The following is an 11,210-nucleotide window of genomic DNA, read 5'->3' as shown; positions in this document are numbered from 1 at the left end:
AGGCAGGCAGGCAGGCAGGCAGACAGACAGACAGACAGACAGACAGACAGACAGACAGACAGACAGACAGACAGACAGACAGACAGACAGACAGACAGACAGACAGACAGACAGACAGACAGACAGACAGACAGACAGACAGACAGACAGACAGACAGACAGGCAGGCAGGCAGGCAGGCAGACAGGCAGACAGGCAGACAGGCAGGCAGACAGGCAGACAGGCAGATAGACAGGCAGACAGACAGACAGACAGGCTGTATGTATGTAGGCTACTTTACTCTCCCTGCCATGAGAGATGCAGTAGCTTATCCCATTGTCTACTGTTACTCCCCACGGTCATCCTACCTCATGTCATTTAGCCATTATAATTCTGCCTTAGTTCTTTCCATCCAACTTTGTCTTGTCTTTTTCCCCAGTATTGCATCACCTTTTCCAGTACCATCTTCCACATCCACACACGTTGGCAGGCAACACACAGCAACATGCCCCTCACCTCCCACTGGGCCTGCTGTGATTGGCTCTTGAGCTGGATCAGCCAATCCTCGGCTGAATCACTGTCGGCCTCAGCACAGTGGTGCATGGTGATGATGACTGGGCGAGTCAGGAGGGCCCCTGGGGGGCCACAGCTCACCACTGAACTCAGCACTGTCTGGCAGTCATCGACTGGGGGCCTGGGGGAACACACACACACCCAGGTTAGACGTGTTGTGACAGTGTCTGTAGGAGGTGTGTGTGCTGACCGGTGTAAACAGCAGAGCCAGAAGGGAAAACATTGATTGTAGTTACCTCATGCTGTCCTTCCTGTGAACGGTCACGTACATGTCATACACTCTACCCTGTGGGACTGCCCCCGCTGGAACTAGCAGACTCACCCCTGTGGAGACAAGACACATCGCGATCACACACACTCTGGTCACACACACTGTGGTCACAAACGCTTTAGTCACAAACTCTAGTCACACACACTGTGGTCACAAACAATTTAGTCACAAACTCTAGTCACACACACTGTGGTCACAAACACTTTGTAGTCACACACTAGTCAGACACAGTCCAGTCACACACACTCTGTCTGTCCAGCCCTGCACTGACCTCCAGCCCTCCCTGTCATGCTCACTCTGTTATTCTGTGTTTAGTGTTTATCCCCTACCTAGCACCAGGCAAACAAACAGACAGACAGACAGACAGACAGAGAGAGAGACAGAGAGACAGAGAGACAGACAGACCGAAAGAGAGAGAGACAGACAGACAGACAGACAGACAGACAGACAGACAGACAGACAGACAGAGAGACAGACAGACAGAGAGACAGACAGAGACAGTAGAGAGACAGACGGACAGACAGACAGACAGACTGAAAGAGAGACAGACAGACAGACAGACAGACAGACAGACAGACAGACAGACAGAGACAATAGAGAGACAGACGGACAGACAGACAGACAGACAGACAGACCGAAAGGGAGACAGACAGAGGGACAGACAGAGACAATAGAGAGACAGACGGATAGACAGACAGACAGTGGAGAGACATCCTGAGGCCAAAACAACCACAGCCATGTCACTCACTGGCCTCTGTCTCTTACTGTGGTTTAAATACTGCCTCACAATGCACCCAAACAACATTATATGGTAGAGATGAATGTATGTGGTTTAAATGTTCTCCATCTGTGTCTGATTTGATTTCATGTCCTGATTTGATTTGATTTAGTAGGATCCCCATTAGCCTTACTGGGGTCCGACACATAACATAACATTCATAACAGACAAAATACTTTACTTCTCACTCTGTTTTTCAGAGAGAGAGAACAAGAGAGAGAGAACGAGAGAGACTCAGTATTTCATTACCCAGGAACCCAGAAATAAAATAAAATATAATTTTATTTTTACATTTTACATTTTAGTCATTTAGCGGACGCTCTTATCCAGAGCGACTTACAGCTAGTGAGTGCATACATTTGTCACATACAGTGGGGAGAACAAGTATTTGATACACTGCCGATTTTGCAGGTTTTCCTACTTACAAAGCATGTAGAGGTCTGTAATTTTTATCATAGGTACAATTCAACTGTGAGAGACGGAATCTAAAACAAAAATCCAGAAAATCACACTGTATGATTTTTAAGTAATTAATTTGCATTTAATTGCATGACATAAGTATTTGATACATCAGAAAAGTAGAACTTAATATTTGGTAGAGAAACCTTTGTTTGCAATTACAGAGATCATACGTTTCCTGTAGGTCTTGACCAGGTTTGCACACACTGCAGCAGGGATTTTGGCCCACTCCTCCATACAGACCTTCTCCAGATCCTCCAGGTTTCAGGGCTGTCTCTGGGCAATACAGACTTTCAGCTCCCTCCAAAGATTTTCTATTGGGTTCAGGTCTGGAGACTGGCTAGGCCACTCCAGGACCTTGAGATGCTTCTTACGGAGCCATCCTTAGTTGCCCTGGCTGTGTGTTTCGGGTCGTTGTCATGCTGGAAGACCAAGCCACGACCCATCTTCAATGCTCTTACTGAGGGAAGGAGGTTGTTGGCCAAGATCTCTTGCGATACATGGCCCCATCCATCCTCCCCTCAATACGGTGCAGTCGTCCTGTCCCCTTTACAAAAAAGCATCCCCAAAGAATGATGTTTCCACCTCCATGCTTCACGGATGGGATGGTGTTCTTGGGGTTGTACTCATCCTTCTTCTTCCTCCAAACACGGCGAGTGGGGTTTAGACCAAAAGCTCTATTTTTGTCTCATCAGACCACATGACCTTCTCCCATTCCTCCTCTGGATCATCCAGATGGTCATTGGCAAACTTCAGACGGGCCTGGACATGCCCTGGCATGAGCAGGGGGACCTTGCGTGCGCTGCAGGATTATAATCCATGATGGCGTAGTGTGTTACTAATGGTTTTCTTTGAGACTGTGGTCCCAGCTCTCTTCAGGTCATTGACCAGGTCCTGCCGTGTAGTTCTGGGCTGATCCCTCACCTTCCTCATGATCATTGATGCCCCACGAGGTGAGATCTTGCATGGAGCCCCCAGACCGAGGGTGATTGACCGTCATCTTGAACTTCTTCCATTTTCTAATAATTGCGCCAACAGTTGTTGCCTTCTCACCAAGCTGCTTGCCTATTGTCCTGTAGCCCATCCCAGCCTTGTGCAGGTCTACAATTTTATCCCTGATGTCCTTACACAGCTCTCTGGTCTTGGCCATTGTGGAGAGGTTGGAGTCTGTTTGATGGAGTGTGTGGACAGGTGTATTTTATACAGGTAACGAGTTCAAACAGGTGCAGTTAATACAGGTAATGAGTGGAGAACAGGAGGGCTTCTTAAAGAAAAACTGACAGGTCTGTGAGAGCCGGAATTCTTACTGGTTGGTAGGTGATCAAATACTTATGTCATGCAATAAAATGCAAATTAATTACTTAAAAATCATACAATGTGATTTTCTGGATTTTTGTTTTAGATTCCGTCTCTCACAGTTGAAGTGTACCTATGATAAAAATTACAGACCTCTACATGCTTTGTAAGTAGGAAAACCTGCAAAATCGGCAGTGTATCAAATACTTGTTCTCCCCACTGTACATGTGTTTAGCAGATGTTATAGCGGGTGTAGCGAAATGCTTGTGCTTCTAGCTCCGACAGTGCAGTAATATCTAATAAGTAATATTTAACAATTTCACAACATATACCTAAAACACACAAAACTAGTAAGGAATGGGATTTAAGAATATATACATATATGGACAAGCAATGACAGAGCGGCACTGACTAAGATACAGTAGAATATTATAGAATATTATATGACAGATGTTTTATATGACAGAAATTATAATTTCACCCATTTTGTGGACCGAGTCCTCAAAAATTAAGCGAACCGCACTGAGTTCATAAAAATTGGCTGAAAGGGACCAAGTGTGAAATCTCTCTCTCTCTCTCTCTCTCTCTCTCTCTCTCTCTCTCTGTCTCTGTCTCTGTCTCTGTCTCTGTCTCTGTCTCTGTCTCTGTCTCTGTCTCTGTCTCGTCTCTGTTCTCTCTCTCTCTCTCTCTCTCTCTCTCTCTCTCTCTCTCTCTCTCTCTCTCTCTCTCTCTCTCTCTCTCTCTCTCTCTCTGTCTCTGTCTCTGTCTCTGTCTCTCTCTCTCTCTCTCTCTCTCTCTCTCTCTCTCTCTCTCTCTCTCTCTCTCTCTCTCTCTCTCTCTCTCTCTCTCTCTCTCTCTCTCTCTCTCTCTCTCTCTCTCTCTCTCTCTCTCTCTCTCTCTCTCTCTCTCTCTCTCTCTCTCTCGCGCTCTCTCTCGTTCTCTCTGAGTAACATGATGAGGTAGCTAACATCAGCCAGAGACAAGTTTTCCAGAGAAAAACTCAAAAAACCCTAGAAGTTGTTATCCTTTAATGTTTCTGCCTGTTTTTCCCAGCTGTCAACATGCATCTGTACTGCATCCCAAACAGACCACATGTGTGCCAAGTGAGAACTGCACAGATAATGTAGGCAGTACTACAGCTTAAACAGAACAGAACAGAAGTGTACCAACCACATGCTCTGTGCTCTGAGCAGACAGGCACCCAGAACCCATGCTCTGATTGACCGTGGAGAGCTTTAAGAACTCTTTCAAAGTCAAATCTCTCTCTCTCTCTCTCCTTCTCTCACCCCCCTCTCTATCCCTCCCTCCCTCTCTGTCTCTCTCGCTCTACTTTTCTCACCCCCCCTCTCCCTCCCTCTCTCTCTGTCTCTCTCTCTCTCTCTCTCTCTCTCTCTCTCTCTCTCTCTCTCTCTCTCTCTCTCTCTCTCTCTCTCTCTCTCTCTCTCTCTCTCTCTCTCGCTCTCTCTCCTTCTCTCTGAGTAACATGATGAGGTAGCTAACATCAGCCAGAGACAAGTTTTCCAGAGAAAAACTCAAAAAACCCTAGAAGTTGTTATCCTTTAATGTTTCTGCCTGTTTTTCCCAGCTGTCAACATGCATCTGTACTGCATCCCAAACAGACCACATGTGTGCCAAGTGAGAACTGCACAGATAATGTAGGCAGTACTACAGCTTAAACAGAACAGAACAGAAGTGTACCAACCACATGCTCTGTGCTCTGAGCAGACAGGCACCCAGAACCCATGCTCTGATTGACCGTGGAGAGCTTTAAGAACTCTTTCAAAGTCAAATCTCTCTCTCTCTCTCCCTTCTCTCACCCCCCTCTCTATCCCTCCCTCCCTCTCTCTGTCTCTCTCGCTCTACTTTTCTCACCCCCCTCTCCCTCCCTCTCTCTCTGTCTCTCTCTCTCTCTCTCTCTCTCTCTCTCTCTCTCTCTCTCTCTCTCTCTCTCTCTCTCTCTCTCTCTCTCTCTCTCTCTCTCGCTCTCTCTCCTTCTCTCTGAGTAACATGATGAGGTAGCTAACATCAGCCAGAGACAAGTTTTCCAGAGAAAAACTCAAAAAACCCTAGAAGTTGTTATCCTTTAATGTTTCTGCCTGTTTTTCCCAGCTGTCAACATGCATCTGTACTGCATCCCAAACAGACCACATGTGTGCCAAGTGAGAACTGCACAGATAATGTAGGCAGTACTACAGCTTAAACAGAACAGAACAGAAGTGTACCAACCACATGCTCTGTGCTCTGAGCAGACAGGCACCCAGAACCCATGCTCTGATTTACCGTGGAGAGCTTTAAGAACTCTTTCAAAGTCAAATCTCTCTCTCTCTCTCTCTCCTTCTCTCACCCCTCTCTCTCACCCCTCTCCCTCCCTCCCTCCCTCACTGTCTCTCTCTCTCTCTCCTTCTCTCACCCCCCCTCTCTCCCTCCCTCTCTCTCTGTCGCTCTCTCCTCCTCTCCCCCCTCCCTCTCTCTCTCTCTCTCTCTCTCGCTCTCCCTCCCTCTCTCTCTCTCTCTCTCTCTCTCCTCTCACCCCCCCTCTCTCTCTCCCTCCCTCTCTCTCTGTCTCTCTCTCGCTCTCTCTCCTTCTCTCACCCCATCTCTCTCCCTCCCTCTCTCCAGGTAGTCATGCTTCAGTATGGCATTAGCCCCATGCCATGTGTATAGGATAAGGGTGATCCCTGGTGAATTAGAGGGGAAGACGTGTCAGGATCACAGCATCATCTCCTGATCATAATGAATGAATGGAATGCTAGCGCTCCCGTTGGTGCGTAGCGTGGGAAGGGGGGATGGAATTAATCATGTTATTACACACACCGTGCTAAGTCACTTTGAGGAAACAGCCTTCTAACACACTCAACACGAGGGGACCTTGTCAGCTGCTCTATAGAACTATAGTAGAGGGAGCACTGATAAAGCACCTCAAACCAATGTCAGCGTATGAAAGCACCAAAGCTCCAATCACCATCTAGAGGCTAAAGCGGTCTGTTAATTGCTTATGGCTCAGGCCCCTGAGCCTGATGGATCTGCAGGGACCTTTTCTTATAAATACCTTTACAGCCTTACCGGAATACTTATTCAGTTTAAAGTTCATTTTATTCATTTTGAATAGGACTAATTAGTTTGACTTCAATTAATTCCAGTGCTTGACTTCAAATGACTAACCGCTTAGCGAGATTCTGCCTCCACAGATTCCATCTGGCTAAACAGACCCTGGCCTGTGCTGTATTAAAGCTAGAACCCTTAATTGCTACATCCATTTTTGGACTTATAAATCGATGATACTGTATATACCTATTGATTCTTGAAGAATATTACTTATAAATGCCTCAGGAGCTTAGTTCAACTGTCATACCCAATCATAACCCAAAATATAAGCTTGTTTAACTCCAATGTTTGTAAACAATGTAAATGTAAACACTGTATAGCCTCAAAAAATGCTTAAAACTATAATTGTAATATCATGGATGGTCAGTCCTTGCATCCATACCTCTGTCTATGAGTGGTTACATTTTTCCAGGCCCATCCCTCAGCTTTTTACCAAAATAGCGGTGGGGTGTTCGCTTTGTTATTGTTTCAATTAAGCATTCTAGCTTTAAGAAAAGCGTTGTTTTCTTCACTTTATTAAAACACACCTATAAAATACTATAGACCAACCACTTTGAGACTGTACCATAAAGACCCATACCTGAGTTGGGGACAATGAGATGCCCCCCCAGGGAGTTGAAGGAGCCCAGAGCGGTACAGGAGGGGTCCCTGGTGCCGGTTCGGAGCAGGGTCTGGGTCTGGGTCCTCCTTCCCATGGTGTCCCCATCCAGCAGGCAGTGGGGCAGCTTGGGGGACAGCTTGGAGGAGAAGTCAGACAGGTCCTCTGAAGGGGTTACCAGACCAGAGGAGTTATACACCTTGATCTTCAGGTTGGGCAGGGGGTCCAAGAGGGGGGAGTTGGTCATGGGGATCTTGTCGGCCACATCGTGGAGGGCGTAGACCGGACCGCGGTACATGGCCGCCGCAGAGGTCAGGTCAGGGGGCGCCGTCAGGAGGTCAGCTGTGGACAGGAGAGGAGAGCACAATGGTGATGTCAGTGGTAAGACTACTGTATCGTGTAAGTAGAGGTGCAGTCAGACCAAACCTGACCAATACACCATCAGGACCAATCAGTATTGACCTGTTAAGAGACTTCAGCTAACTTTTTTAGGCCATCTTCTTTTTAGCTTTTGGTTAGCTTTTTTGTGGGTTGACATGGCTGGTTTCAGCTACCTCCTGCTTAAACTAAACTGTATTGAGTTATTTGTTTACTCTACAGCTCTACACATAAACAGTGTGAAAAGTCCTGTTACTCAGAGCTCCAGCCTTAACTATCGCTCCGCAGCACAGCGTTTCATAAGGAACAGATGGCTTCATTATATAGCACTTTACCTACCAGGTACACATATGAATATTCATGATTTGTGCTGAGTGGGCGGGGTGGGGACAGTAACAGACACACTCCTCCTCCTCATCTTCTCTACCATACACAGTGTAAGAGAAATGGTTGCTAAACATGTATATACAGCCAGTATGGTAAATAGCTAGTGGTGTGTTTGAATAATGAGCCTATTTGTATTCTAAATCAACATTGTTTATAGATGTGTCCTCGTCAACATGCAATGTGTTTACCTGTCTAGCTGTGGTTGTGACTGTAGATGAGGGATGACACCAAGGCACAAGGGGTAAATGCAGCACCTTTAGTGTGGACTAATGTCTTTCTCTATTTCTCTCTATTTCTCTCTCTCTTTCTAACAGCCAGGTGCAGGCTGCTATTTAAACCAATCCTCTCCTGCCCAAATCTAATTACACTCGAATACAGATAGATAGGAAGGTTGTGTAACACCTATTTATCACCTGTTATTCTGATACAAAAGGACACCCCTCACACACACACACACACACACACACACAGACACACAGACACACAGACACAGACACACCTCCGACCCACCTGTTCGAGCCGTCTTGATGCTGACGGGCTGGAAGCCCCCGTTGAGGGCCGAGGTGTCTATGATGTCAGAGTCAAAGTCGCGGTGGTGCTTCCTGTAGACGAACAGCGCCACGATGACGGAGATGACCAGACACATGATCACAGCGATGACGACGCCAATGTACAGCGCCACGTCATCTGTACTGGGGGCAGCTGGGGGGAGAGAAGGAGAGAGAGAGAGAGAGATATTTGACTTTGAAAGAGTGCTCAAAGCTCTCTGCGGGAAAGTCTATTTAGATATGTAATCAAACATATTAACTCCATTAATCACATGTGATAGGCAGTGGTGTTATCAGTCCTAACAAAGACAGTATCAGCACCCCAATATCCTGCTCATAGACTGAGTATTTAATCATGTCAGACATTAATCAACATACTATGAATTCATTCTGGTCCCCTATGTAGAACACCTTTGCATCATACGCACTTCATAAAAAGACGTGTGGGTGTTGTTGAAGTATATGCACTGTGCATTACCATGTCATTATTGATATATTAAGGTATATCATAACACAAAGGTTGAATTTGATATATTGGAACGTTCAAGGACATAGTGAAATGTCAAACCTGTACTGTAACTAAGCTACTGTAATGTTGGGATGGTCCAATGTCCAGATAAGGATAGTTTAATGTGCCAGGAGTTTAGAGTAGAATAGAAGGGCAGATTAGTGGCACTGTCAGACAACATTACAGAGAGAGAGAGAGAAACAGAGAGCCAGAGAGAGCGAGAGAGAGAGAGAGAAACAGAGAGCCAGAGAGAGCGAGAGAGAGGGGTGGGGGGGTATTGTATGACATGCATGAAAGCATTCCCCGTACCTTGGTATGCATTACCATTATCTCTGAATAACAAGATTACTACAGTACAGGAATAGTACAGGCCACATCTGTGAAGCTTAGGTTCTAACAAGCAGATGAACTAGCCTGGAACTATTTTAATTTTTTTATTTCACCTTTATTTAACCAGGTAAGCCAGTTGAGAACAAGTTCTCATTTACAACTGCGACCTGGCCAAGATAAAGCAAAGCAGTGCGATAAAAAACAACAACACAGAATTACATATGGGGTAAACAAAACATAAAGTCAAAAATACAACAGAAAATATATATACAGTGTGTGCAAATGTAGCAAGTTATGGAGGTAAGGCAATAAATAGGCCATAGTGCAAAATAATTACAATTTAGTATTAACACTGGATTGATAGATGTGCAAGAGATGATGTGCAAATAGAGATACTGGGGTGCAAATGAGCAAAAATAAATAACAATATGGGGATGAGGTAGTTGGGTGGGCTAATTTCAGATGGGCTAGCCTGGAACTAGCCTGGAACTAGCCTGTAACTAGCCTGGAACTAGCCTGGTTCTAGCCTGGATCAAAAGTCTGCTTCATAAAGATATATGTTAGTCTGCTGTAAATTACAGAGGTCCCTTATGGATCACATATACTAACATTCCTCTAGCTCTCTCTCCCCATCCCCCCATCCCTGGCTTTGTTCTCTCGTTTCTCTGATAAGATCTAGAAATAACCCCCGTTTCACATTTCTCCTTTCATCTCTCCCTCCCAGAGCTTTTCTTCTTCTGTCCATTTTCCAGCTGGAGAATGAGTGATTTTAAGGCCTGGTTTGGCCCTGTTCGTTCTAATGGCTGCGTGTAGAACCCAGACTGTAATGACAAGCCATCATTATAGTGGGACAGTTAATGATGGATGGAAACAGTGAAACAGTGTCAAAGCCTTTTGTAATGTTGATAATTGTGAAGAATGGCCTTCACTGTCAAGAAACTGACAAGTGAAAAATAGAGCCTTCTTTACAGGTGTCTAAATGCCACTGGCAAAGTGTGTGTGTGAGCGGGAGTGTGAGAGAGAGAAATACAGTGAAAGGTAGAGGAGAGGGATAGAGAAAGAGAGAGTAAGTGAGAGACAGAGAGAGTGAGAGACAGAGAGAAAAAAGAGTGGAAAAGAAAGGAGAGAGAGAGACAGAAATACAGACAAACAGACAGACAGGGCGTAAAGAGAGGTTGAGAGTAAAGAGGTTGATTGAAAACCTAACAAGAACAAAGGATTTCTAGCCATGTGTGGTGATGTCATCAGGGACAAATGGACACTAATAGATGGGAGTCCATACATTACCTGTAGTCAAAAGAGAACATCATTGTACAGGCTCAGACAAAAGAGCCATTGATGGTTTCATATGATTGAAGAATTTATTCCAAATGGTGTTGATCAATGGTATACCAGTAGATGGCAGTATTAACCACAGATCTTGCCCCACAGCCATAAATTACTAACTGGTATGAACGTTGGACCATTTGTGTCCTGATATCTTTAAGTGATGCAGATGGTACTCAATCTGTGTCTTCTAATTTCACATGGGGGGAGGAAGGATGAGGGGGCAAGAGGGAGTACTTAGGCTACAGGAGATGTGTGGGAGAACGGAAAAGTACGGTAAATGGAAATAATGTGCTCTAGGCGTTTTCTCTTGTTATGATATTTATGTGCACTATGCATTTCTGTCATAGCATATAGGATTTCAGTGTTGTCTACAGTATCATTGTATCATGCAGTCTGCTGTTGAGTATAGTCTCTGTTTTAGTATCATCCTCAGCCTGTTGGCCATTTGTTTAAAGGCACTAATCAGCGTCAGGATCAGAGTAGTGCTGCCCACTGCCCCTCACACACACACAGTGCAATGATGGTGTGCCAACACATTAATCTCCTGAACGCAGTCCTGCCCCAGGAAAGAGCAGTCCTGACCCCCACTCTGACCTCACATCAGACATGAAACTCACAGAGCTAGTTTGGGAATTTTGCTAAGGGAAGATAAATGAACAATTGCTCTTACGC

General features: G+C 45.4%; 1 protein-coding gene across 3 annotated transcripts in view; it reads right to left on the bottom strand.

Annotated features, from left to right (window-relative positions):
• The window catches only part of LOC121573843 (netrin receptor UNC5C-like), a 230,145-nt gene that overhangs the window by 19,792 nt on the left and 199,143 nt on the right, over window positions 1–11,210 (bottom strand). For all 3 annotated transcript variants that reach the window (XM_041886178.2, XM_041886180.2, XM_041886181.2), the window contains 4 exons: window positions 8,334–8,525; window positions 7,041–7,400; window positions 788–875; window positions 495–672 (listed from right to left, as the gene is read on the bottom strand). In XM_041886178.2, the coding sequence (XP_041742112.1) occupies window positions 495–672; window positions 788–875; window positions 7,041–7,400; window positions 8,334–8,525 (818 nt within the window). The remainder of the gene's footprint in view (window positions 1–494; window positions 673–787; window positions 876–7,040; window positions 7,401–8,333; window positions 8,526–11,210) is intronic.

This window comes from Coregonus clupeaformis, chromosome 9 (genome assembly GCF_020615455.1).
Source record: "Coregonus clupeaformis isolate EN_2021a chromosome 9, ASM2061545v1, whole genome shotgun sequence".
Lineage (NCBI taxonomy): Eukaryota > Metazoa > Chordata > Actinopteri > Salmoniformes > Salmonidae > Coregonus > Coregonus clupeaformis.
The sequence above is the reverse complement of the archived record's forward strand: the minus strand, read 5'-3'. Positions and strand labels throughout refer to the sequence as shown.